Raw genomic sequence first — 25,522 nt, 5'->3', positions numbered from 1 at the left:
TAGCCGAAGACCGGGAGGTCCTTGCACCCGTGGAGCCTGCCATGCCTGCGGGTGATGCCGCCGCCGCTGTCGCCCTGGTGGCCAAAACGCCCGCGGGTGATGCCGCCGCCGCCCCGGTGGCCAAAACGCCCTCGGTGGGGGACAGAGACATCCTCCAGCAGGTCCCCGCTGCTCATCACGCAAACACTAAGCTCCGCCGTCTTTGCACGGGTTTGTTTGGGACTATGAAAATGCAGAAGTTTAAAATTTTTGGGGTTTGTTTATTTATTTGTTTGTTTATTTATTTGTTTGTTTTTTCTTCCCCCACTCCTCGGTTTGTGGCTTTCTGTGGTGCCAGCGACTGTGGGGCACCGCCGAGCCGCCGGGGGGCGCTCTCCCCGCGCGGCGCCGCTCCCGCCTTTCTCCTCGTTTGCCGGCGCCGCGCAGGCGCAGTGCGGGGCTGAGGGGGGGGGCGGGCGCCATGGCGGACGGCCCGCGGCCGAAGAGAAAGCGGGAGGAGGAGGAGGAGGCGGCCGGCACCGAGACCCACGATGGGGCCGCCGCTCCCTTCCCGCTGGCGGGCCTACGCCTGCGGCGTGTGCTGCGGGAGTCGGCGCGGGAGAAGGCCGTGTTCCTGCACGGGGAGGTACCGGGAGGGGCGGCGGGGGAGCGGGGGGGAAGGTCCAGGCCCGAGTCGGGCCCGCCGCCATTTTCCCCGCTGAGGGGGTAGCCCGGGCAGGCCGCGCCCCCGCCGCAAAGGCCACGCCTCCTGCGGTGCCGCACGGTGTAGCCGGAGGACCCACCACCCCCTCCCGGTCTCCCGACCCCAAACCCCTCTTTTATTCCATAAACCGAGCCCCCCCGCTCGCTTTTCCAGCCCTTTTCTGCCCGAGCTCGGCCAAGGCGGGGGGGTTGGGTGCGGGAGGTGGCTGATCTCGGCAGCAGCGCGCTGGAAACCTTATTTCGAGCCTCAGGTTAATTTTTCCTTATTAGTAGAGCTGTTGGTTTTGGACCTGAGAGCGGGTTTGTCGTGTTGGAAACCTTATTTCAAGCCTCTGGTTATTTTTTTTTTTTTCTTATTGGTATAGCTGTTGCTTTTGGCGCAGTGAGCAGGTTTGTCGTGTTTTGTGGGTAAAGTGGCATTGAATTGCAAGGAAGGTGCTGACTCTGGGGCTGTAAATAGGGTAGGCATGTCAATCGGGTGCCGTAAAAGGCAAGATTTGTAATTACTCTTAAGTTCTATGGCTGGGGACCCTGGCTGTGGCATGGGAGCAGTGCAGCTGCCTCGGCTCCTCTCATGTGGAGATGTGCAGGTGATGAGGATGGGGAAGGTTCAAGCAGCTGCTTCGATCTCAGGGCAATGTTTTGATGGTCCGTGGGTAACTGAAGTGGGCACAGACCTGCCCGCTCTGCCCTATGAGCGTGGGAGCCCCAGGTGAAGCCCTTTGCTGTCCCCAAACGGGGTTCAGGGAGGCCTTGCCTGGGTGCTGTACAAATGGGAGCGATGCGGGGGGTGTGTTCTGCACCCTGCACCTCCCGCACGTGGCTCAGGTCACATCCGGATCTGGGTTGTGGTGCCTTGGAGCAAGGTAGCAGCGTTCCCTGCCCTGGAACAGCCTAGGTTTGCTCCCTGACCATGATGTGAACCCTTATGCCTGTCTCTGCCCTCTTCCTGACGTGGGCAGCATCCCTGGGTCGACTTGTGAGTATCTGAGATTAAATCAGTGATGTGGGTCAGCGGGAATGCAGCTGCGGCACTGGGAGCATCCGGGGAGGTGCAGATGGGCTTGAGGCATTGTCCACATCCCGTTTTTCCGCCAAAAAATGTCTGTGTTCCCTGATGGGGAGCAGATGCCTGCCATGCGTCAGGGCAAATGTGCCATTATTTTTGGGTGGGGGCTGGACTAGGAGAGAGAATGAGAATTGAGGGGCTGCAAGGTGTCTGCCGTGGTCCCTTGGTGGAAGTATTTAGGTCCTGGCCTCAAAGTCTCCATCCTGTGCTGGGTCTGTGTTTGCTGACAGCTTTACCCATTCTTATTCTAGGTGACGGGCCCCTCTGGAGAGGGGACAGATGCTGTAGTCATCCTGGAAAAGACTCCTTTCCAGGAGGAGAAGGTATCGGACCTGCTGAAGAAGCACATGAAGCTGGAGCTGCGGATGCGCAATGACATTTACAGCACGTACCACCTCTATCCTCCCCCGGAGCTGAGCGGTGAGGACTCTCGACCTCATGGCGGGGGGGGGGGGGCAGTCCCAGGAGGGTGGCTCCGCTCTGTGGCTTGCCTGCGGACTGGCGCTTGTGGCTGGGCTGCTGGTCGGCGTGCTCCTGCCGGCTCCAGAGGGGAGGATGCAGTGAGACAGGCAAGTGCTGCTGCTGCTGCTGGACCCCATCGCGCCACCCTGGTTGTGGTTTGGGTGACAGCAGCAGACCTGGCTGAGATGGGGAGATCGGTGGATCGTTGCCACTCTGAAAGCAACATCCTACTCCAGAGGCTTTGAACGTTGCCTCGTTTCTCCCCCTCTTCCCTGCACTGTTGGACACCTAGCTCAGCTGATGAGTAGCTGCCCATTAAATGGCCATGGCTTGATTACTTGCAATCATCTGCCTGTGCCTTGATTTAAAGGTGAAGAAGGGCTTGGCCATCTAAAAGCTTTCCTTGTGTGTTTTTTCAGTGGTGTCAGTTAATCTGGTAAGACATTGTCTCTCACCATAATGTTTATCTTGAAAACCTTTGTCTTTAAAATCTCTACAGAGCATGTGTCAGCTTCTTGTTCCGGGGCATGATCTCATGTGCTTTATTTTTGTTACTTGTTGTTGCGTGGTAAGGACAGACAGCTAGGATGTTTGCAGGGGAGACTGAAATCCTGGTAACCTTGGGTGCCTTGTGCAGAGAAGCACCTGGCCTTTCAGGCCTCTCCCTGCTGATTTCACGCACCTGTGTGTTACGAAACGCAATTAATCACAGAGGATGATGAGGTGAGATGAGCAGGTTGGAGAGCTTCAGTAGAAGGCTGTCATCCTGTGAGACGGATTCTTGTCACGGCAGAAGGGCATCCTGTGACTGCGGTGCTGCTCTTTTGGCAGCTGAATTTAATGCTTGTGGGTGTTTAAATTCTGGAAGTACAGTGGTTAATTATGTGTTGATGCTTCCATAAACACAATGATTGCCAAACAGGTTTAATGGAGTCAAAATTAATCGGAGTGATAGCCTTAAGTAAGAAGTTGTTGAGGTCCCGAATTAAATTTTTGGGGTCTTTGATGTTCCTTCCCGAAAATGCTCCTATTTTAACGCCATTTCCATGGTGTAGGAGGAAGCACTGTCTGGCTTTGGGAGCTTGAGTTGTGCAAAACTCCTACTGAGGACTTGAAATCAGAGGTTTCAGCATTACAAAGCCATGTTCCAACAGCAGGAAAACACTGCAACACCATGGTTTCGGTGGTTGCCCTGGGTGGGAAGATGTCAGAGCTACGCTTCCTTGGCTGGACGGACTCCTGCTCAGACGCCTGCTGCGTTCCAGGCCGGCAGCGACTTGCAGGGATTCCCACGAGGTGGCATTGCAAGACTAAAATCCCCTGGGCCTCCCTCTAGCTGCAGCCCTGCCAGCCGTGCTGCCGTTTGACTTCTTTGCAGCACCTAGCTGTGCTGTGTAACTCCAGTGTCACTCTAATAGCAAAATTTTTTTATTTAATTTAAGATTTATGCCAGGTGCAAAATCCCTCGCTGGGCTGAAAAGGCTGTTAAGGGTCACCCGTCTCCATCAGTCCTGCTTTTTTGGAGAAATTGGAGCAAAACCAGCTGAATCTGGATCTTCTCGCGTCCCGTTTCTGTGCCTCTGTTAAACTAAACCCTCGCCTGGGTTTTTTCTATTCAATGTGTCCTCTGTGCCGTGACTCTGGCGCACCGTGCCACCCTGTTTGTTTCATGTATGGCTGGACCAAACCTACCCCACATTTGTATGAGTGTTTGTGCTGTTCCTCATGTAGGTCTGAATGGGGAAAAAGCCTCTGGCTTCCTTCTGAAGTTTATCTTTTTAATTACTTTAAAAATCGCTTTGAAAAGGCGGGTTTTGCAGAAATGTTATGCATCTTTCCTTCCCAGCCCTCTCCTTGGCATCGCTGTGCCTGCTTTGGGTGTTGGGCAAGGAGAACTGGAGGGGAAAGTGCACCCTGATGCTGCCCTTCAGGCTCTCTGGCTCGGAGCGGTGGGTGAGGAGGCTTCATCCTTCCAAGCAATTCAGAGCCAAATAGCTGGTTTTTACGGGCATATTGTGTGAGCTGCTGGCGGGCAGCTGGGCTGGCACCAGAGGAGGTGGTTGTACACATCAGGAGGGGAAGGATGTGGCCCTTTTGATCTGAGTCACGGAGGGAGTCGACGTGAGGAATGCAGCTCATAAACCTAAAATGAAGGAGGAGGAATTTCCTATAAGGCTGTGGGCAATGTCAGGGCTTGTGAGAAATCCCTGGACGTCGAGTGATCGTGTGGAGACCCAGCGAGCCCTCGCACTGGGTGTCTCTCAGCCTCTTGGTTGCAGGGTTAGAGATATGCAGGGGTTTATCTCCTGGTTACCATGATGCAGAAGAAGTATTTTGCAGAGGTCAGACTTTAGCATTAAGCAGGTCCTTTGAAAAATCCTGGGTCGTGGTGTCACGCAGGAAATTAATTCTCCCCAGGGTTTTCACAGCATCCCGGCTGGCCAAGCCCCCCACGCTCAGCTCCTCACTTTCTAAAGGTAAAGTACTCCTCCAGACTGAGGAATTCATGACCACAGGTGACTGTGACACTGGGCACATTGAAGGCATGAGGAGCTGCCTCTGGGTCCCTCTGCTGTTTTGAATTGCACTTCTCAATGCCACCTTTGTGGTCTGAAGTCCCCGGGGCGGCTCTTCCTCCAACTGGAGGTTTTTTTGATAGCTGAAAGTGGATATTTTCTTCAGCCTTTCCCCGCCTCCTCGTTTAAGTGAGTCGGATGCTGTCTCCTCCATGGAGTCAAGCTAATGCAGGCCCTGTGTGATGAAAGCTTGTTTTGTCTTGGCAGTAAAAGAGCCTGCGAGGCTGGGCCAGTCGCTTTGTTGTGTGGTGAAGACAGAGAAAGGGAGGCTAGAAGAAGTACGTTACCTGAGCCAATGATTCCCTTCTGCCCTGGGAAGAGGAATTTCACTCTGCAGCTTGAAGATGAGATTTTTTTAGGGTTGGGAGCACAGCAGTGAGGGGACGCGTGAAGACAGTGCTGATCAGAAAGAGGACCTCATCCGTGTCTTGCTTGGCTCTGGTTTTACTGGCCGCTAGGAGAGACATGTCAAGGCTGAAATGGGAAATAACACTTGCAAACCAGCTTAATAATGGTCGGAGTTTGTCTGAAGGGCAAAAGGAGGGGGAAATTTGTGAGTGAGTTTGCGAGGAGGAGCGGTGTCAGAGAGCATGCCATCTGATTGTAACTGCCCTGCTAACAGCAAAGGCAGGCGTGCGTAACGCATTTTAAGGCCAGTTGCTGGATATTACCTAAATTTAAGAGGCAGCTTATGCCAGGAGGTGCGAGACGCTGATGGAGGAAACCCCAGCTCTGGGACTCTCCTTTGCAGGGAGAGCAAGGTCCCCTTTCATAGCAGGGGAAAGATTTTCCTGCTGCCAAAGGCTTGATTGCAGAAGCCAGATGGTTCAAGCAACATGTTCCCCAATAACATTCAGCTCCTGGTGGTGCTCACACCTGCTTGGCAAGGAGACCTTGCTGTTTCCAGCAAAAAGCAGCCACCTCTTTCCTGGCTGCTGAGGGATGCTGTGTTTCACAGCACCAAAGCCGCGCTGGTGTAATTTAAGGACTCCTATCATTCCTTTAAGGAGCCTGTACTCACTGGGCACAGCTCATCCCTGTGCTGTAGGCGGAAGGTTATTAAAAATGTCTAAAAAACGAGCACATCGGGAGACCCTCCGGCTCCATCTCTCCAATGTAGGGTGGAGAAATTGTGAGAGAAATGGGAGAGCATGGAAGGAAAGTATTCAGTCATGCAGGAAGTGATACATATCCCTGCCTTCCTGAGCCCAAAAAGTCTCTGGTTTCAGGCAGTGAGGAGCTGGAGAAACTTGCACGAGCTGCATGGGGAAGGTTGGTTCATCTCCAGGCGTTTCCACGCTCCGCCTGCCTGGGGGGGCGCTTGCCCAGCGGAGAAAACTCTTTGCATTTACACATAAATAAAAAGCTGGAGCCTGAAGCAGTGGGAGCGCGTGGAGTTGTTTGGGGGACGGTGGGAGGTGTCGCCCTGCTTTGCTCTGGGGTTTTTTTTGGGTTGGTAACCTGCAGCTTTCCTCTTAGCCGCGGCTGTTACAGCTAGAGCCCACCGAATCCTTGGTCCATGGATGAGAACCAGGGGCCAGACAGCCTTGGCAGGAGTCCCCAGCAGCATGTTTGGCTTGCCTTGACACGTGCTGGCCTCGGAGACTACGAGCTCTTGCAAGCTTTATCCTTTTCTTTTTGTGCTTTTATTTCATTCAATAACGCACGTCCCAGATGTCCGAGGCAAAGCTGCGGTCGTACCTGGTTGGGCGTGGGTTAAAATTAGGTGTTTCCTGGTGACTACTGCTGCGCAGTTGTGATCATACAACTAAATAAACTACGTTAATACAGCAGGGAAAGGGGGAGGTTGTGCATCATGTTTAGTTAGAGCTGCATCAAAGGAGATAAAGCTCTGCTCTGTCTTCCCGTTGTCAGGTATGCATCAGGAAAGAATCTCGCAGAGGAAAAGAAAACTTGCAAGAGTACAAACAGGACTTTCTCTGCTGCTTCCTGGGCTTGGCACCTTCCTGTACCTGACGGTTGAGTTGATTAGGCGGATTATAAGCCCAAAGCTCAGCTTCGTACTAGCAAAGGGAGGAAAAGGCACCCCTTCCCAAAAGTAGAAACAGGCTGTTCCTGCCCTGCGTGCTTCTCTTGGCTCCCCGGCATGTTTAAATCTATTTAAAACAAAACTGCAGTGGTCTGTTTTAATGTTGCTGAGTGGGATGGGAGAAGGGAGCGCAAGGCAGCTCAGTGGGTCACCCTGGGCTCTCGTTGCCATCTGCATTGTTTTGAAATTTCACGTGCTGAGCTGGAGAGGGATTTTGGCAGAGCCTGGGGACAGCGCGGTGTGAAAGGGGACAAGGCATCGCTACTGAGCCTGGTGTGCGCGAGCTCTCTCTGCCTCCTTCCGTCTGCGACGTGTGGCTGTCCTGTGCCGTCAGCATGGAGTAACGTGTTCCGTCCTCCCCTCTTGGCAGCAGCTGCTTTCAGCCCCTTTTCCCACAAGTTCCCCAAATTGAGCTGGAGTTTTGGTTTTGTTTCTTGTGTCTTGGGTTAGTTTTTTTTGCTCTCGTTTTGAGCAGGAGAGGAGAGCAATCGTTTTGTTTCTGGTCAATCCAACCTTCCTTTTCTCCTGGGCAGGGAAGCAATGGTGCGGTGTATCCCCTCAGGCACCCTTCGTAGGGTGAACTTGGCCAATCAGTTGTTCTCTACCATCGCAGTACCTCTGCCTCCTGCTCATCCGGGTTCCTTCAATTAAACCTCTGTTTTTATAACCTCCAGTTAATTGATGGTCAGTCCTGACTTCCAGAGTAAACCACAGTGTTTCGTGGCATCCCTGGGCTGGCATTCAGGAACACGCCGGCTGATGTGACTCAGACGTAAGCAGAGACGATCCCTGACCCTTCAGCAAGCTTAAAAACCCACATTATGTTTCCAGCGGTTCTTTACCCCCATTTCCAGGCCAGGGTAGGTTTCGGCTGCCCCACGGCGTACGTGATGCTTTAATGCACGTGGAGCCTGCCAGGAGCAGGGCGGCTTTTAAAATGGAGCATGAACGCGGCTGGGCGCCAGCAATGGAAAGATTTTGTGGCGAGCCTGGTCTCGCCGTGGATGTTTCCTGCGGCTGAGCCCAGCCTGAGCTGGGACTTTGCATCCTGTGCACGGGCTCTTAAAGATAGTCGGGCTGCGAGCGTTTATCAAGCAGCTTCTCCGGCCATAGTGATTTATGCTAATTAGCCTTGGTGGGGTGTTTCAGGGTTGATGAGACCTCTAGAAGGGAAATAATCATTAGTGAACCACAGCCTCTTCCCCTCCCACCCCCCCTCCTTCCAGACATCTGCTGCTCAACCACAGCTGCACATTAAGGATTTCTCTGATCTCGTACTAAGCTTTAAAGTATCCTAAGTGGCTCTCCCCACTGTGAGCTGCCACCCACCCCTCCACCCACCCCCCCCCAAAATGGGGAGGTGCTGGGGGAGCTGTGAAGTGTCCTCTGAACGCCCCTCCCAGACTGCACATGAGAGCAGTTACCACCACCACCAGCATGGAGGGTTTTCTGCTGTAGTCCCTGCTCTCGTTTTGGGGTATCAAATTAAATTGTGGAAGTTTCAGCCCGAGGCTGAGCGTGGTATTTTCTTATCTTTTGCCTTTTTGTTTTCTCCCCAATGCTTTGCTGGTCTTTTTAAGCGAGGAGCAGAGGAGCCACAGCCTTGCCTTTTTTTTTTTTTATTGTTCTTTGCTATTACATCATCCCACTAGAAGTGCTAATCGAGTCCTGGAAAACAACCTTGTTTGAACATGCGTATGGTGGGAATCAGACCAGACTGCCCTTGTGGTTTGCATTTTCATATTTCATGTTACCAGCATTTTCCTGTGGATTTCATTAAGCTGGGTTTGGCGTGAAATGAAAAGGCAGAGTCTCCCAGCTTGCAGCGCCGTCCTCGGGGAAAAAAAACAGAAAGCAGAAAACTAAAAGAAAAAAAAAAACAAAACCAAACCGCCCTAAATCCTGGCTTTAGGAACAGATAGATATTTATATTCGTTGTCTGGCTAGCATATATACCACGTATAAAGTGTGAAGCACAACTCTGTGGTACCCTGGTGAGCGTGCAGCCCGTGGTTTTCATGACCGCGGCACAAGCTGCGGTGTTTAAGTGCCCCGGATAACTTGCTTTGGTCCCATCTCCTCAGGGTTTGTCCAGGCTCCTGGGGTTGTTTTTTCTCTCTCCTTCCTGCATTAAGTTTTATAGCAGCTCTCGTTAGCTGGGAAGGTGGAGTGGCCTTGGAGTTGTGGTAGACTCTGTATCGCACATCTAATCTTGGCCAAAGAGGGATATTTTCCAAGTGTTTTAGCGCTGTGGGTGAGGTTTACTGCTGCCAAGGTCAAAGCGCCCAGGGTGACGAGGTGCGCGGTTGCATCCTGTTCAATGCCGCAGAAATTATGCAGCAAAGTTTTAATCGCCAGGTAAACAAAAATTGTTTTCCTTTTGCTAAATGTTCTTTTTGTTGGCTGGTGCAGAGAAATCACCCAGCCCTCTTCCCTCGGCTTGTCCCGTGCCATGTTAACCCATCAGCCTGCGTCGTTTGCCCCCGATCTGTCCCTGTGCCCTTGACCTCTCTGCCTCCTTGTGCTCGAGGCCGAGCATCCTGATGGCCCAGAGCTCTGGGAGGGAGCTGCTCCTAGAGCTCGCAGCTCACGTGAGGTCTGGTTTTGCGGCTGGAGAAAGTTGCTGGGTGCTCGCTCGGTAACATCCCGGGAGCTTTGGATTCGAGTATGAGGAAGATGCGTCTGTGCCCCCGGGGTCGTGTTTCTTGTCCTGGTTGTTGACTGCACGTAAGCTCTTCCCTGGGAGCCCCAGCTCTGCCCTGATGTTGCTGATATGCCTGAAAGAGCAAGTGTGGGGAAAAAAACCTTTCAGACAGCAGACTCCTCCACCTGAACTGGAAAGACAGGCTGTGTTGTCGGCTTATCCTTCCTCGAGAAAAGCGTTTGTTTGCTTTCCATGTCTGTTCTCCCCCACGCTGCTGTTTTAGTGGTGTCTTTTAAAAAGTGTTAGTGTGGCATCTATTGGAAGGGAAAACAGATTTATCGGGGACTGAAGGAAGCAATGTGGGTTTTGTCTGTGATGGTAACGCAGTGAACATATTTATTTCTAGAGATAAAAACCACGGTGGTGTACCCTGCTACGGAGAAACACCTTCAGAAGTACCTCCGCCAAGAAGTGCACCTCATCCGTGAAACCTGGGAGGATTACAAGAACATAACGCTGCCCTTCATCCAGTCCCAGAGCTTCAGCATCCAGGTATGGGTTACCACTGCTTCCCCCCTGCAGAGATGGAGGTCTTTGGTCTCCTCCTTCGACATGCTGGGCTGTCAAATGTCTCCTCTGAAGCCCAGGTTAGAGGCAGAAGAGTGGAGCGTGCTCTGCCCCTGTCTCCTTGTTGGTTGCTCCATCGGTGTGTTGCCAGCTCCGCGGTGCCGCAGCCTGCTCCTCAAGCACAACCGGCTGCAGAATATTTCTGCCGCTCCTGAGTTGTGATGCTGCCTGAATGCATCCCCTCATCCATCGCGCTTTCTTGAGGCTGTGTGACCTTTGGGGTAAGCTCAGCGATGCTAAACAGGCCTCTCTTTCCCCTAAACTCCCACAGTGTCCCCATCCTTCTGTCCTCTGGGTCGTTCTTCTGCATTTTTGCAGAAAAACATTTGCCTTGGAGATGTACCCAAAGTTGCCTTTCCCAAGGTTTCTGGAGACCTTCTGTGCTGGGGCGTTCCTCCTCCTTTCCAAGGGTGGCTCCCTGGGCGTTGGTGGAGTTTGCTGGGCTTTTTAGGAGTCTCTTGGGTGTTGTGGAAATGGGAAGGCACGGATTACTCTTGGATTTCTGCATCACAACTTGCTCCTCGGGTTTGCCTACAGCTCCTCTGCCATTCTGCCCTTTGGTCCATGTGGCAAACACGTACTTCTAGTGTCCTTCTTGCCTCAGGCAGCGGCAATGGACTTTTTTCCTGGTTTACATCCTAGTTTTCCTGGTTTACATCCAGAGGAAGGCAAGTCTGTAGGGAGCAATTCCTGCCAGCGTGTGCAGAAGGGGACATAAACCAAATCCTGGGTCTGCTTGAGGCTATCCATGAAAAATGAACCCCCAAAACCAACCGACCGCAGGCCTGGGGTATCCCCCACACCTCTTTCCTGCTGCCTTAAACAGCAGCAGGACGGTTAACAGGGTTCACTGTTCCAGTGTCTGTTTTCTAATCGCTTGCAGATGAACCTGAATCCCGCTTTCTGTGTCTCGTACCAGAAGGCACCTTGTGAGCTGCGGTGTGCGCTCAATTACTCCTCGCCTGCCTGCTTTTCTCTGCTCCATCATTCGGCTTTCTCGCAGGCAGCCAGGCTGCAACACCGGTAACATACAGGTGGCATTTATTAGCTGGAGAAAGACAAGAGCGTGTTTCCACCAGACAGCAACCTGCACGAATGCTTTCTCTGTGCTTTTGCTTTATGGCTGTTGAAGTTTCCCGGTGTAGCAGCTGCCTTCGGAAGTTGCTTGAGCTCTCTCACTAAATGCTTGTGAGCTGATTTTTGTCCGTGGAAACATATTTCCACTGACCATCAGGAGCTTCTGATGAGAAATCACGGTCAGCACAGTCAGTCCTTGACCTCTGTGAGTTGATAATGTCATTTCGTGTCTTTAACTGGTTTTAACGAGCGGAAAGGGAAATGTGAAGGGTAACAGAAATATCGGGGGACTACAGAGGCAGCTCTGTTTTTCTGCTGGAGGATGCAAGGCGTGGATGCTTTCAGTATAATAGTTTGATTGTGGTGCCGGTCTCTGGACGTGTGTTCTCCTTGCTGGGCTTGTGCTGGAAACAGCAAGAGCAGTCAGCTGATGACCTGCCCGTCACATGAGGCAGCGCTGGGTTTAAAATTCAGCTCATCCGATCGGTGAAGTTATTTAGGGCACTGATAGCTTGGCACTAGTGAAAAGAGCAGTCATAAAAAAAAAAAAAAAAACCAAACCCAACAACAACAACAAAAAAAACCCGATCAAAAACAAAACCAAAGGGCAAACTTTCATTTCCTGCTGAGCTTCCTGCCCTGCTTTTCTTCTGGGGTCACAGAGCACAGCGATCTTGTACCTTGCTTTCCAAAATCGCTTTGAGAATCTAATCTTCTCTAAGACATAGTTGCTAGGAAGGAAAGATGAGAAATTTAAGCAAAAAAAACCAAAACAAAACAAAAACCAAAACAGATCAAGGGAGGAGAGGTTGGTTTCTCCCTAAGGATATATTCAGGTCAGTTCACAATGATCGTAAGTTTTGGCTGGATTAATTAAACTCTTGACAGAGTTCCCCAAGAAGGCTGTCTTTTTATCTTGAGCGTTTGACGTGCACAGCATCCACTGACCGAGCTCGCTCGGTGTGTCTGCGAGACCGACTGCCCACCTGGGGCAACCAAAATGTTTCATACCTAAACTTGATGGGGGGGAAAAAAAAAATCATGTTTCAGAATGGTTGTTTCAGCTTTCAAGCCCTAACAATTTTCTGCTGCCTTATTTTCTAGGGATGTGGCTGGGAACTCCCTTGGCAGTCCAATACCTAAGTTAGACCTAAGCTAGAGCATAAAGCGCATTTTGGAGGTGTAAAGAGGGATGCTCGAGCTCAGGTCGGGAGCCAGGAAAAGCAGAGATGCTTTCCACTGGTCTTACTCTGTCATTTATCCCTGGTCTCTTTCATTTTGTAGCCAAAACTCATCTCTGGGTGGTGCTTTGCTTTGAAGGAGGCGCGCGGGGGGATAACCAGAGCAGGGGACTACGGGCAGTCTGGAGGCTGAGGCTTTAAGTATAGAGGAAGAAGAGCGGGGAGCTGTTTTCTAAGAAGCCAGGAAACCAAGAGACACAGAAAACACATTGCCCAAGAAAACACCAGGCCTTTCGTATTCGCCTGGCGAGCGCTGGCTGCCGGCAGCCGGAGCCGCATCCAACCTCAAGCTTGCAAACAATCTGCTTTTTCCTTTCTGAAGGGGAAGGAAATCAGCTGAATTCCCTTCTCGGACCTTGTAAAGGTTTCAGCGCAGCCTGGGAGCTAAAAAGGTGCAAGCGGCCCTGCCGGTGCTGCAAGAGGCATCTACTGAGCCCCACAAGAGCTGGCTTCCGCCGCTGCCTGCGTGGCCGGGCTCTGGTGTGCTCCGAGTTGCTTGTGTTGGTGGCTGATCCGTCTGAACGCCGGTACCTCTCCGTTGCCAGCCGGTGGGAGCACGGAGGAGAGGGATGCTGCTGCCCCTCGGGGTATTTAGCGCTTTGCAGCAGCTCCACCTCCATGTAATTCGTAAAGCAGCCAGGTCTGGTTTATCGCTAGACTCCATCGAGGAGAATGATCCCCAAATCCTCTTAGGGGCAAACGCAACGATTTCTACGCTGGGCTAAACCGTCTCTGTTCAATACCTCATCTCCAGCTGCGGCCAGTTCTTAAAGCTTGAGAGGAAAACAAAAATCCCTGGAAAACAAAAATCCCTGAATAATTTAGCTAGCCGGCGGTGCAGCGCCACGCAGCAGGGTCGGGAGCGTACCTTTTCACTGAAGCGATTCTTCTAGCCTGGAGTTCGTTGTTGGAATGTTTTATGGATAATTAACTACAAACGTTATCAACCATGAGACGATTTGGCCATCTTAAAATGAAGTCATCGGGGGTTTTTTTGTTTTATATCCTACTTGCAGCAAATACGCACTAAGCCATGAGCTCCAGCTAAATGTGCCTGAGGTGGTGAGGTTTTTTTTTCTCTGCTGGCTTATAAATTGCGTGTTTCTCTTTCAGTGGGTGTACAATATCCTGGAGAAGAAAGCTGAGGCTGATCGAATCATCCATGAAAACCCGGATCCTTCCGATGGATTTGTTCTAGTTCCAGATCTTAAGTGGAATCAAAGCCAGGTTTGTTTGCTCCTCTTATCTTTGGAGGGATGCTGCTTGTCTGAAGGTGATCCAGAGGAAATGTCCACTTTTGCGCTACTAATAGCGCACTAATGACAGTTTTAGGAGGGGAACGGGTCCTTCCTGTTCACACTGTCATTAAGTGATGATATTGCCAGGGCCTTTTATCGCGTGCTAATTACGGTCACAGCAAAAGAGAGGCTGTTCTCACTGCTGCTGGGTGATTTATTTATTAGCTTCGCTTTCTCTTTCCTGTATTAGCCCAAATGTTGTCGTGGTGTGTTTGAACCGAAATCCAGCTGCGTATTTGTTCCTGATGAACTAGTTTGGTGTTTTATGTTTTGGTTTTTTGGTTTGTTTTTTTTTTTGCAAGCCTCAACTTTTAAGCGCAAACCAGGCAGATGTGTTGTCCTTCAGTTGCTGCAATTAACTCTCCTCCACACAATATTAAACAGATGGTCGTTAGCTTATGAGCGGCTGCTTAACCCCTCGTGGGAGTGGCCACGCAGAGGTTTTTAAATCCAGGCTATAACGCAGAGGTTTTTAAGCCCAGGCTGTAATCCTCAGTTGAGTGGCTCGTTATTTCCTTTGGGCTCTGACTCCTTTCTGTGCTGTACTTTTGGAGCTGTGCCTGGGGTGGTGAAACTCCGCATGTGCACCCGTCGAAGTTGATGGAGTCAAAAAAAAAAAAAAAAAGTCCCCTTTGTGTTTCTGATCCTCAAAATGCTTCTGCAGGCGTCAGGGTGGGAAAGTTACTGTATGATTAAAACTTCGAAATAGGAACTAAAAACTAAAAGGGAACACAAGCCTGCTCGTGGGCAACGCAATTCTGCGTTTGCTGAGTCGCCCGAGGGAATGACCAGAGGAGGACAGGTGAGTAGGTCACTGCAGGGTAGTCTCTGCTCACTGTGAATTCCTTGCGCGTCAGCTACTCCAAAAATCCCTTGTCAAGCTGTGATGGGGTAACCAAGCTCGAATTTCCGCTTCTTCACTGGGAGGCATGACCCTCTTCCTGAAGAGACTTTGCAAAGCAGGTGTTACACAGCAAGCCTGCAGTCGTGCTTACGCCACCGCGCCTTGTTCCGTGCCCTTTACTTTTTAGGATCCCTGAATATTGCCGCCCTAAAAGTGCAGCACGTTGCCCCTTTCCGTGCTTCAAGCAAAGCCTTGGTGTAAATCCTCACTTGCTGCAACCAAGCTTTGTAACTTGCGTCAGGATTGGAGGCGGATGGGCTGAAGATTGTGCTTTAACTTCCTCTGGAGACCTGTTTATCCACATCTTGTAGCTAGCCCAGTCAGGGAGCGCTTAAACGGCAGGATTTGTCTTTAGGGCAGGTTTCCCCGTGCTGCTGTTGCCTCTTGGTATGCTGAACAGGATCTTCTTGATATCTTCCCGACGACGGCTGGGCTGCTGTCTGTAAGGAGAGCGCCGTCACCCCTGGGGCTATCCGGGACCTTCGCCTTGCCTCTCTCTTTCCCAGGCAGGCGAGCCAGCGTCCCAGCGAGGGCTGTCGACTTCTGCCTTTCAGCCAAGGAATTTCTCCTTGGCTGTGCCGTGATGCTGATCCCGGCAGCCCCGCGGCTGCCCGCGAGCACCGGTTCCTTCTGCTGCATCCCACCAAACAGGCAAGGCTGCTAAATTAAGTTGGGGAAGCACAAGACGGAGCTCCCAGCAGGACTCTCCGAGCCTCTACGTAGACGTCCCTTCAACAGCGTTGCCTTGCGCTAGCTTAGCGCCTTCCCTGCGGAATGCTGCGAATTCACCTGTGATTATTTCGGGCTGATGGACGGGAGGAAGATTTCTCGTTTGCATCGTGAAGTCTGCATGCTCGCTGCCCGCCTCGACCTTCTGGGCTCTGCGTCAGCTCCTGCTGCCCGACCTTGATAGTGGTTTGAGTTGGTTTCTTGGTGGTGTTTGGTTTTGGGTTTTGTTTTTTTTTTTTAATTTTTGTTTGGTGTGGGGTTTTTTTTTTCCCCCCCCCACTTCTGAGTTGGTTTCAAACCCACAGGAGCCCTGAGGCGTTGCCTGAAACGATGCCCGGCATGACATCATTCAAGGCCTTTTTAGCAACAGGCTTATTTGTTTCAAACAGCAACATGCAGATGTTGTTCTCAGGAGAAGAGATGTTTGCGTTTCCTCCTGCCAGCCAGCCCTGATCCAAAGAGGACAAGCCGATACGCCGTCTTTTTTCCAGAGCTGCACACAGGCTGCTTTGGGAATCGAACCGAACCGTGAGCGTCGCTGCGCTGGCTGGCTGCAAATAGCAGCTTCGTGTTTCGAGAGCCCTGAGAAAGGGTCCTGAGAGCATCTTTTTGGCACAAGCGCCTGTTTCCGTGTAGCCAGATGGGTTCCTCGCAGCCCTGAAAAGATCTGCTGCGTCTCAAATATCTAAACCCTTTGCTTTGCGGTGTTTATATTAGAAAGCCACTAACTGAGCTGAAGGAGATGGGGATTTTTATTTATTTTATTTTTTTTTTCCAAAGTGTAATGATCCACAACCCTACGTCTTGTTAAAGATTGAATTTCATAAGTGCTTCGGGAGGTGCCAGAGGTTGGCCTAGAGCTGCCCAACAGCCGTATTTTACTGCACTGGGGTTGTCCGGTGACCGATTAGATCTTGAAAAATAGTTATTTATAGAACTGGTGCGACTGGAAAGTGGCTGGCTGTTTGCACAGTGGAAATGTAGGAAGCTTTTCACTCGGAAAAATCTACAGTCGCGGTTTTGGCCACTGCGATTCACTGTAAGTCTTCGTGCGAGCGTGGAGGTGAACCGTTTGCTTGCTCTGCAGAAAAGGCCGTGCTCGGCGTGGCGTCTGCGCACAGACCCCGCTGCCTCCTGGCCGTGGGCCTCAGTTTCCCCCACCTGTAAGAAGATATTTGTGATCCTGCTCTTTATTGCTTGGGGTCCTCTTCTGCTAAGTCTTGGAAAAACCCCAGTTTGTCCAGAAACGATGCTTTGAGGTGCAGTGGGTTTGTGGGTGAGCGCGTCTCGTACTGGGAGGTTCATACTGGATTCAGCCCAGCTTGGGTGAGGGTTAAACAGGACGGCAGGTAGCCCCATACGACACGGCCTGGAAAGCTGTGGTTGGTGCGTCAGGTCCAAAGTGCTCGTGCCTCTGTCTGCTCTTTCTGTGGTCGCCTTTGTCACTGTCCTCCATCTCTCTGCAGCTGGATGACCTTTACCTGATAGCCCTCGTTCACCGCCGAGAGGTCAAGTCGCTTCGGGACCTCACCGCCGAGCACCTCCCGCTGCTGAGGAACGTCTTGCAAGAAGGCAAGGTAAGCGCGAGGCTGGTGCGACGCTGCCATCCTGGCCAGGGAGAGCAGGGCCTGCCTGCCACAAGGTCGCTGCCTGCATTCTCCGGCAGCTGCCAACCGACCCACACACGGCAGTAACCCAGAGGTGACAATCCGGTCACGGACCGGCGCTGTGCTGCCCGCTCTCGCATCTCCGCCTTCAGACCCCAGTCCCTGTTGCTCCATCAGCACCTTCCCCTGGGATATCATCAGGCCGTGCCACACTCGAGGCATTTCAGGGCTGCTCGGTATTTCTCCGTTAGCCGTGAGCTGCGGGAGTCGAGCCCTGTCCTCCCCGTATCGATAACTTCCTTCCCAACCCCTTGACTGTTCCCACCGGCCGACCACTTTTTTTTTTTTTCCAGCCCCGTGACGGGGTGTGCTGGGGAGATGGATGCGTGATAGCTTCTCTTTCCATCACTGTGTTAGAAATTTGGAAAGTAATTGCACTGGGGAAAGCGGAGATTAATTAAGAGATTAGTCGGGGGATTGCAGCGCGCCGAGCAGTGAACCAAGCCAGCGTGCTGGAGTTCGCCATTGCCGTTTATAGCTTTAATTACACCGCCTGGTAACAGGATCCCCGTAACTTGCCGAGCGAGCCGAAGCGATAAGGGTGGAAGGGAAAACAATACGAGCGGAAAGCACGTCCCGTCACGGAGGGAGAAAAATGGAGCAGCCGGAGGCATCGCTCCATCCCTGCAGAGGCTGAAGCAGAGGCCGGGGAAGAGCTCTGGCCTTCCCAGCTTCCCCCGCCCCTTGCTGTGAGGATGGAGGAAGCAGAAATCACTTCTGCCTTTCTCTCCACCTTCCGTGCCGTCTGGGGACGCTCCCTTCCGTCCGTTGCAAGGTCGGTCTGTCTGTCCTGCCCCGTGTCCTCACGTGTCGCTCATCCTGACCTGTGGCTTTTTCTCCTCCGTAGGAGGCCATAGCGAAGCGCTTCGGCGTGCCCGCGTCCCAGCTGCGAATCTACCTGCATTACCAACCCTCCTACTACCACCTGCACGTGCATTTCACCGCCCTGGGCTACGACGCGCCGGGCAGCTCCGTGGAGAGAGCCCATCTCCTGGCAGACGTGATTGACAACCTGGCCGCGGACTCCACGTACTACCAGAAACGGGCTCTGACCTTCGCCCTTCGGGCTGATGAACTTCTGTTTAAGAAATTCCAGGAGGCAGGAAAAGTGTGAGCTGGCGGAGGCCGCTTTTGTATCTATTTTTATTTTTAATAAATGCCCGTTTTGGGTGTTGGTTTTCCTTTTTTTTTTTTTAAATTTTTTTGTCTTAAAAGGTTTTGGTGTTTTTATTTTTTTTTTAACTCTGATTTTTGTACGAATTGGGTCTGACGGCCCATTGCTATGGAGACCATGTCTTTTGCTCAAGTCAATTAAAACGTCGATTTGAGTAACCCCTTTGCGGTGTGCTGGTTTTCACCGGGCGCGTCGCACTGGATGGACTGGGTGTGTCGGGGCGGGGCCGTGAGCGCAGAGGTTTGGGCAGGAGAGGGTCTGTGTCCCCCTTCCCCACCCAAAAAACAACCCCTGCCACCAAGCGTCAGCCCAGACGGGGAAGCAGGCAGCTGCAGGGGTCCAAAAAAAAACCCCAAAACTTCACTTATTTCTTACAGATTTACCCCTGGGAGCGAGATTGCAGCTTCCCTGGGACAGGGAAGAGGTTTCTTGCTCCAAATAAATCAAATGACTAAGCCGAGTCCTCGCCCCTGCCGGCCAGCTGCCGTGGGCTCAGGAAAGGCAAAACGCGACCGCGCGCGCTGCCTGATCCCCAGCCTCAGAGCCGTCACCTCTACCCTGCTAATTAGTCATATATCCCGCCTTAAATGAGCTCGTTTAAAAGGGCAGCCCCTCCCTGACACAGGCTTCTCAAAAGTTTTGCAAGGATTCCTCTTTATTTATTTATTTTTTTTTTAATCAAACATCAATAATACTGCTCTTCCTTCTGCCAGGGAGGTGGCGGGGCAGTAAATGCCGTCCCGCAGCCGGAGAGTCCCCGGCAAAGGAGCCTCCTGAGACCCCGGGGTGACTTTGCTGCCGCTTTCCCGCTCTGCTGAGGTTTTTCTTCCTCTTTTCAGTGAGGCACCGACTTCTTCCTCACCGCTTGACTCTCTTTAAACGCTCCTCGCCCTGCGACCCGGCGAGAGCTGCCCGTTTGGGTGGGAAAAGCAGATTCCCACGCGCGGAGAGAGGTTTAGTCCGCCGACCCAGCTGTTGTTTAGCCCCTGCGTCTTCGCCGCCGGGCACCAACCTCTGAAAACTTCATGAGTTCTTGCTGCCAGAAAGGGCTCCGGTTTCTGGTCGGGGATGTAATTGCAGGAATCATCTCGCCGACTACCCCAGTTATTTATGCCTTTCAACACACTGGGCTCTAAGAGTTGGGGGGTTTTGGGTTTTTTTTGCTGATGTTGGGGGGGGAAAAAAAAACAGAGATGTGATTTGGTTCCAGGGCTGCTGGCTGTGCCACAGTGGATGTGGAGAAGATCCGCGGGGTTTGCTGTCCCCTGGCTTTTTGCGGCCCAAGGTTTTAAGTTGCTAAAGGGCAAGAAGTGATATTTTTTTATTTTTTTTTTTTTCCAGACCAGAGTGGGGGGGTTTTTTTTTGTGCTTGGTCTGCCTGGGTGAGGGAACATCACCGTTTTACGTACCCAGCCAGATCCAGCCTGGGAACGGAGATGGTTAAACGCCAGATGGGATCATCCTGTTGCCTGGGAAGCTTCCCTGTTCTCCAGGTATTAAAAAAAAAAAAAAAAAACCAACCCAACAAACTGTCTTGAAAATAGACTTTCCGAGGGCTGCGACAGACGACCGAGCAGCACATCTTCCGCAGACCATCTGTCCGCTCCCCCTGGAGGAATCGTTTCTCCTGGGAGACGGGAAGGTGCTCTGCCTGCCCGTCACCCGTCTCCTTGGGGAGCAGGGGGGGACACGGGGGAGCCCGGGACGGGGACTGTCCCTTGCCCTGCCCCAGGACGGGAGGGCAGGGGGCTGCGTTTTGATGGATCTTTTGAGGATTTCCGGAGGTGCTGGGCTTGGGCGTGCAAAGCCAGGGAAGCGTTTCTAGGCTGTGGCTTTGAGGAAGGGTGAGCCCGAGGTGGTCCCCGGGCAGCGGGACAAAGCCCGCTTGTCCTGGGCATGAATCGCCCCATTCTTGTCCCTCTCGAGCAGATGCCGCGAGCCCGGCCGAGGGCATCCCCCTCCTCCTTCGGCAACAGATCCCCCTCTCGCTTTGTCCTCGCCACCTTTTCGGGAGCGTTCCGGCTGCGGCACGGTGGCGCGAGACCGTCCTGGGCTGGCGAAACCTCTGCCCCGTCCTCACTGCTGCAGCCCGAGGCGTTTCCTCAACCGTTTGATCGACGTGATTCCTCAATACCTTCGGAGCGGGTGACGGCGGAGCTCGTTACCCATTCACTTCTCGAACCGCCAGGATTTTGGTTTTTTGGTTTTTTGGTTTCTTTTTTTCCTTCCCCCCCCCCCCCCCCCCCCTTTTCTTCTCCAAATTACTCGGCGCTCATCACGCTGAATTAATCTAACTGGCAATTTATCCTTTGTGTAAATTAAATACTAGGGCAGGGTGTAGTCATTAGCAATGACTAACTACCCAGCAAGCGCTCGCGGCGTTCTGCTAAGGCAGCAAATGTGCTTCCAAAAACGCCGTCTCTTCTGGTGGGTTTTAAAATCGGTGGTGGCTACTGGAGGCTGCTGGTGGCCACCGGAAGCTCTTTGCTGGCCTTTGGGCCCCACCCGAGGAGATGGGAGTAGGCCATCGGAGCAGGCGCCCCGTTCCTGCCCGGAGGACGCACCACGGGCGCTCGGAGGTTCCTGAGGATCCGAGGGGGGTGGACGCAGGCGGTGTTCCCCTCTCGCCGTGGGCATCCCCCTCGTTTCCCCGAACGGCGGTGAAGCCGCGGCACGGAGACGCCGGCGAGGTGGAGCCGGAGGGATGAGAGCTGGAGCAGGTCCCCGACGCTGGGTTGGCGTCTCTGCGAGGGGCTTTTACTCTGCTCTCGCTCCCCGGGCCGTGGGGGAAGCTCTGGGATGGAGACCACCACCAAAAGGATCCCGTCCCACCGCCGCCAGCGGGAGGGAGCTGGGGACCGAGAAGATCCTGGGAAGCGAAGCTCTGCAGCCTCTTTTAATATTCCGTCTTGGGGGCATGGTAAAAATAGGCATTTGGGATGCATTATTGTTGCCGGAGTTTTATTGAACGCCGTTTTATTGTTTTCAGATGCAATAAACCTCGCAGGGGAACCCAAGAGACCGAAGGGTCTAAATATCCCTCCAGCAAATCCCAGCTCCCCCCTCCCACCCCCGCTGAGCCGCGGCCCCCAATAATTATCCCTGGGCTTCGTCTATGAGCTGGCGGCAATTAAAGCCTAATTAGGGTGGGCTTGCCTGTCACCACGGGTAAAGCTCTGCCCCGTTACCTCGCAGCTCGCCAGCGAGGAAACCCCATCCTACGCGGGCGGAGGAGCGACGCTCTTCAAATATTGATGCGGTTGCTCGATTAGCCTTGGCGATGCCAAAGCCGTCGGGTATTTTATCAATTAATATTGGTGGCGCCGGACGCGTCGGGCATCCAACGGGGCCGGTGCCCTCCGGGTTCCCCGCTACCTCTTGCTTTGCGGGGGGAATAAACTTTGCTGCCTTCGGCAACAAGCTGCGGACGTTTCACGTCGCTTCCCCCGGGTGAAAAATCGGCCTTAAGACGGCTGATGATCTCAGGGATCGGCAAAACCCCACCGCGGCGCCGGAGGGCTGGATTTTGCACCTTGGGGAAAAATACAAGGCTGCAGGGGGTCGGCCGCGTCGCCGTTGACGGGATGGGGTGGAAACGGAATCCCGTGGGAGACGGAGGTGGCCGGACACGGGGCTTTCCTGCGGTGGGAATGAATTTCTCTGCGGGGAGGACACCGACAAACCCCCCCCCCCCCCCCCCCAAACCCAATATCGAGTTGATTTTAAGCAAAGGCGTCCCAAAATAACACCGGGCACCACCTCGTGCTGGTTTTGGCCGGTGGATTCGATGGGGGGGGGAACGGTGCGAACCCCCCCCCCCCCCACCACCAGCAGAGTGTAAATCCCTAGTGGGGGAAAGCCTTGCCCCGCTGCCCCCCCCCCCCAAAAAAAAAAAATTTGTTGCGAGATGCTCTTATTTGGGGAGATTTATCCCAAAAGCGGGGGATGCTGCCGCAACGCTGCGATTTTTCGGGGTCCTCTGACCGTGGTGGGGTGCGGGGGCGGTTGCGTGTCCCCCCCCCCCCCCCCCCCGCCTCTTTCCACAGCCGGGGGATGGTGGTGGTGGTGATGGGGGGGGGTGACCCGGGTGCTTTTCCAGCTCCCGGGATGCTTTTCCTTCCCTCCCTCCATCCCTCCCTCCCCTCCCGGCGGTGTGCGCAGGCGTCCCCGCTCCCCGCCCGCCCAGCGCCGGGCTGGCTCCGGCATCCCGCACCGCTCCGCATCCTCCCGCCGCCGCCGTCCCCCCCGCGCCCAGCCCGCCCCATGGTGAGTCCGCAGCCCCCGTAACACCCCCCCCCCCCCACCACCACCCCCCCCTTGTCCCCAAACGCTCCCCCCCTCCCCGCTCCGTGCCCGCCTTCCCGCTACAAATCCAGCCGCAAAGTGGGGCTGGGGAAAAACGGGGGGGGGGATGACAAGGAAAAGCCCGGGAGGGTTTTTTTTTTGGGGGGGGAGGGTGGGGGGGAGCTGGAGGGGTTGGGATTTTGGGGGCTCAGCGCTGGGAGGGGGGCAGGAGAGGCAGCGCTTGGCTGCTTTGCCTCCCAAAGGCAGGGTTTGCATGGGGGGGGGGGGGGGCAGAAATTGGGGATGGAGGGGGGAAATTGGGAATGGAGGAAGAAATTGGGGATGGAGGAGGAAACTGGGGGTGGGGGGGGACCCCTCCGTTAAGCCCCGCTTGGACCCCCGCCGGTGCATCCCGCCCCATCGGCGTCGATGCCCTGGCGAGCGCGACCCAGCTTTATTTCTGTGGTTTGGGTTTGGGCTTAATGATTATTTTTCTGACGACTGTAATTAATTAGGTGGCGAGGCGCGGGCGGGCAGCGGCCAGGGGAGAGCCCCCCGCTCTTCCCCTGCCCTTTGCCGATCCTCTGGCAAAACAAAACCCCTGCGTCTCGCCGGGAAAAACCCGGCCTTCCTTCGGCTCCGTTCCTGCCCCAGAGGAGGGAGAACCCACCCCGAGACCCCCGGCGAGAGGGTGTCTGGCGTCTCCCCGTAGCGTACGGGGGGCTCGTTGCGATGGGTACGTGCCATAATTAATGCCCCGGCGCCGGTGGAAGGAAGGGAAAATCCTCCCGGAGGCCCTGGGAGGGGAGGACGTGCCCCGGTATCGCTCCGGCGGCGGCGGCACGGGCTGAGGATGATTTATTTCGGTGGTCTGAGCTTTTTTGGTTTTTTTCCCCCATTCCTGAGCATCCTCTGACCCCTTGACGGATGCGCTCTGGTAGCCCGGTGATCCCAAAGGGGTAGGAGGGACCGATCCTGGTGTGGACGGAGCCACCGGCGGCGGGATCCGGGTATCCCGCTGCAGGATCTGGATAAATCCCATCCCACTCCCATCGCGCGCGCCTGGAGCCCTCCTCTCCCGCAGGATGGGCTCGTTCCCGGGAGCAGATGAGGATGCTTGTCCCAAGACCAGCCGGACTTTTCCCTGTTGAATGTCAGGTATTCCGCAGGGTGAGCCGATGGCGTTTTGTTGTTCCGGGGAGCGGAGAACAAAGGAAAATCTTCCTCCAGGGGCTTTTTTGTGCTCCTCAGCTTGGACATGGGGCATGGGATGTGTCAGCTTGGACATGGGGCATGGGATGCGTCATTCCCCGTGGGGTTAATAGAGCGATGCCCGCGCAGTCCTGATGCCCGGGGGGTTGGTGCTGGGCTGCTCGGCGACTCCGGTCCCCATCTCTTAGCGAGACGAGTTAATTAAAGTCTTAAATTTGGGAAAGCCCTGCTGAATTTGCCTGTCTTCTCTGCCGGGCTCTGCCTCCGACCGCTCTTGGAGATGACGAGAGGGGCGGTGGAGCAGAGGGATCACCCAGGCTTCGCCGTGCTGCCTCCGCTCAAGCTTTCCATGGCAAGCGGCAGGAGAGCGACACGGGATGGACACCCCGGGCAGGGCATCCGCCACCCGCCCTGGATCGGTGACGGAGGTGGTGATTTTAAGTGTAGAGAGGGCCTCCTCCCTTTTGCTCAGCGAAGGGGTTGAAGCAGGTGTGGGCTCCACGCTGGTTCCTGAGCTTTGGGGTGGAGGACCGGCCGTGCTGGGGGACACGCTGGGACTGGTGGCTGCGGTCAACTGGCGTTCCTGCAAAGCGCATGGCGGTTCCCGTTGCTGCGTCGCGGTTCCCGTTGCGTCGCGGTTCCCGTTGCGTCGCGGTTCCCGTTGCGTCGCGGTTCCCGTTGCGTCGCGGTTCCCGTTGCGTGGCATTGCAGCTCTCCATAGCACGTGCTGGATCCCAGCCTGGGAAGAGCCAGGAGCGGAGGACTCGGTGGTAGACTCATCCCGGGAGATGCCACCTCCATCTCCGGTGCTGGCTGTCCTGCAGGCGTGAGGTCTCCTCTTCCTACCCTGGCTCCTAACGACACGTCCGACCTCTAACGAACTCCTAACATCATTATAAGCTGTAGGACGGGATCAACGCCCTTTGCTGGACTCTCCCTAACCCCTGTGCTTAATTACCTGCATCGTTAGAGGGCTGCTTGCTCCTCCAGCTCCGGGCAATGATTTAATAGCAACGGTCACAGCAAGGCGCCGAATCCCAGGAGGATAAGGGCTAAGGGCTCCGCAAAATACGAGGAGGAACTGTTTGTCGACGTTAATTTTAAGCGATACCCACCACGGAGATCTGCGAGGAGGGTGTCTTCACCGTGGGGCAGGAGTTAGCAAGGCTCCTTGACAGGGCTTTAAACTAGACGTGAGGGGGGAAGAGGAGACAACTGGGCCCGTCAGGAATAAAGCCAAGGGAGGCGCGCCAGGGCTTGAAGGACGGTTGACGAGCGAGGACTCTCACTCTGCCTCTTCATTTGAGAGAAGGGACAGACGTTTAGAAATCGCGGAAGCACCCGAGAGGGGTCTGGTGGGAAACGGGGCCCCCCCCTCACAGAAAGGTGCCGGAGTCACTGGCGCGTCCTGAAGCGCGTCTACAGCAATGCGCGCGGTACGCGCAACAAACGGGGAGCTCGAAGCCACGACGCGCCAGGGAAACTACGAGACGGTGGCTATCACGGCAACGCGGTGGGATGCCCCGCGCGACCGGGGTGCCACAACCGACGGCTACGAGCTCTTCAGGAGGGACAGACAGGAAAGGGGAGGCGGAGGGGCGGCCCCGTGTGTTAGAGAATGCTACGAGAGCTCGGAAATCGAGTGTAGCGACGACGGGGTGGAGAGCGTTTGGATGAGGTTAAGGGCCGATGAAGCTGCCATCGCTGTGGGAGTCTGCTCCGGACCTCCCGACCAAAGCAGGGAGGAGGACGAAGCTTTCTAGAAGCAGCTGGGGGAAATCTCGCCATCACTTGCCGTCGTCGTTC

At 54.2% G+C, this 25,522-nt stretch overlaps 1 protein-coding gene across 2 annotated transcripts; it reads left to right on the top strand.

Moving 5' to 3' along the window:
* Positions 1-54: 54 nt before the first annotated feature.
* Positions 55-18,378, top strand: DCPS (decapping enzyme, scavenger). Of its 2 annotated transcripts, none has more exons than XM_063355133.1 (6): positions 55-210; positions 2,023-2,191; positions 9,910-10,055; positions 13,562-13,675; positions 16,846-16,956; positions 17,894-18,378. In XM_063355133.1, exons 1-6 carry the CDS (start codon positions 55-57, stop codon positions 18,158-18,160), a joined length of 963 nt encoding a protein of 320 aa, XP_063211203.1. In that variant the 3' UTR covers positions 18,161-18,378. The 2 variants fall into 2 exon arrangements, with proteins under 2 accessions (XP_063211203.1, XP_063211202.1); XM_063355132.1 differs by lacking the exon at positions 55-210 and adding an exon at positions 450-625.
* Positions 18,379-25,522: the final 7,144 nt, after the last annotated feature.

This window comes from Chroicocephalus ridibundus, chromosome 18 (genome assembly GCF_963924245.1).
Source record: "Chroicocephalus ridibundus chromosome 18, bChrRid1.1, whole genome shotgun sequence".
NCBI classification, from domain to species: Eukaryota; Metazoa; Chordata; class Aves; order Charadriiformes; family Laridae; genus Chroicocephalus; species Chroicocephalus ridibundus.
Note: the sequence above shows the minus strand (reverse complement) of the source record. Positions and strands in the feature narration are given on the sequence as shown.

Bases quoted from the DNA above. Each gene is read 5' to 3' on its own strand.
- DCPS (XM_063355132.1), top strand. From the start codon at position 461: ATGGCGGACGGCCCGCGGCCGAAGAGAAAGCGGGAGGAGGAGGAGGAG. The intron at 626-2,022 runs GTACCGGGAGGG...TTCTTATTCTAG, and splicing joins CCGTGTTCCTGCACGGGGAG to GTGACGGGCCCCTCTGGAGA. The intron at 10,056-13,561 runs GTATGGGTTACC...TTTCTCTTTCAG, and splicing joins CCCAGAGCTTCAGCATCCAG to TGGGTGTACAATATCCTGGA.